Below are 1673 nucleotides of genomic sequence, written 5' to 3'. Positions count from 1 at the left end.
CATTTAAGCTATAAGGGGTTGAGGACTCTTCAGTTTAAGAAGATGGTGCATGGGTTACCTCGATTCGAGGACTCCAACAACAAGCAGTACAAAACCGCGCATGATTGGAAAACAACACAGAGATCCAATCCCAAAGAAGAGCATTTGGAGGGCCACAGAAAAGCTCCAACTTGTTCATGCAGATCTTTGCGGACCGATCTCTCCCATCTCTAACAGTAAGAAGAGGTACATCATATGCTTCATTGATGACTTTACTAGAAAAGCATGGACTTATTTTTTAGTAGAAAAATCTGATGCATTAAGCATGTTCAAACGTTTTAAGAGTTGTGTTGAGAAAGAAGTAGGAGGATATATTAAATGTTTGAGAACAGATCGAGGAGGAGAGTTCACATCACTTGAGTTCAATGAATTCTGCACAGAGCATGGCATCAAGAGGCAATTGACTGCAGCGTATACTCCACAGCAGAACGGCGTAGCGGAAAGAAAAAATTGAACTGTGATGAACATGGTTCGATACATGTTTTCTGAAAGAAGGATTCCGAAGACTTTCTGGCCGGAGGCGGTGAACTGGACAATACATGTTCTAAATAGAAGTCCTACATCGGTTGTGAAGAATCAAACACCTGAGGAAGCATGGAGTGGAAGTAGACCCTCAGTTGAGTACTTTAGAGTTTTCGGATGTGTGGCGCATGTGCATGTTCATGATGTGAGAAGGAAAAAGCTAGATGCAAAGAGCATTGCTTGTGTGTTGTTGGGAGTAAGTGAAGAGTCTAAGGGATATAGACTATATGATCCAGTTGCAAGGAAGATTGTAGTTAGCAGAGATGTCGTGTTTGAGGAAAATAAGTCTTGGAGCTGGAATAGCAGTTATGAAGAACACATAATGGTTGATTTGGAATGGGATGGTGAAGGTAATGAGGCAGTGAACGCAGGGAATGAGGGAGCAGTGAATGAAGGAGAAGAAGAAGTCTTTGAACTGGTTGGTAGTCCTCAAAATGGTGAAAATGGAAGCGATTCATCTAGTTCTGAAGAAGGAAGAAATGTTGAAAATAGAGGCGATTCATCTAGTTCTGAAGAAGGAAGACACAAAGGGCCTCCGTGGTGGATGAGAGATTATGTAACTGGGGAAGGACTTTCGGAGGAGTCGGAAGAAGAAGATCCAAATGTCCATTCGGCTCTATTTGCAACAGCAGATCCAGTGTATTTTGAGGAAGCGGTGAAGCATGACAAATGGAGGACAACTATGGACATGGAGATACAGGCTATATAGAGGAACAACACATGGGAAATCACTGATCTTCTTAAAGGTGCAAAGAAAATTGGAGTGAAGTGGGTTTATAAAACCAAACTCAAGGAGAATGGAGAAGTGGACAAGTTGAAGGCTCGTCTGGTAGCAAAGGGGTATGTGCAACAACAAGGGATAGATTACACAGAAGTATTTGTGCCAGTTCGCGAATGGACACAGTGAGAATGATTGTGGCTTTAGTAGCTAAAAAAGGGTGGTCTCTCTATCAACTTGATGTCAAATCTGCCTTCTTGCATGGGGAACTTAATGAAGAAGTGTATGTGGAACAAATTCGAAGGGTTATCTTGTTTGGAGAATAGTCCTCAGAAAGTCTACAGGTTGAAGAAAGCTCTATATGGACTGAAACAAACTCCACGAGCTTGGTTCA

General features: G+C 42.1%; 1 protein-coding gene across 1 annotated transcript; it reads left to right on the top strand.

Annotated features, from left to right (window-relative positions):
* Window positions 1-505: 505 nt before the first annotated feature.
* Window positions 506-1270, top strand: LOC147513329 (uncharacterized). The gene has a single exon (XM_086598904.1). The coding sequence runs from the start codon at window positions 506-508 to the stop codon at window positions 1268-1270; it is 765 nt and encodes a 254-aa protein (XP_086455030.1).
* The last annotated feature ends 403 nt before the right edge of the window (window positions 1271-1673 follow it).

Source organism: Coptis chinensis, chromosome 3 (genome assembly GCF_015680905.1).
Source record: "Coptis chinensis isolate HL-2020 chromosome 3, ASM1568090v1, whole genome shotgun sequence".
NCBI lineage: Eukaryota > Viridiplantae > Streptophyta > Magnoliopsida > Ranunculales > Ranunculaceae > Coptis > Coptis chinensis.
The sequence above is the reverse complement of the archived record's forward strand: the minus strand, read 5'-3'. Positions and strand labels throughout refer to the sequence as shown.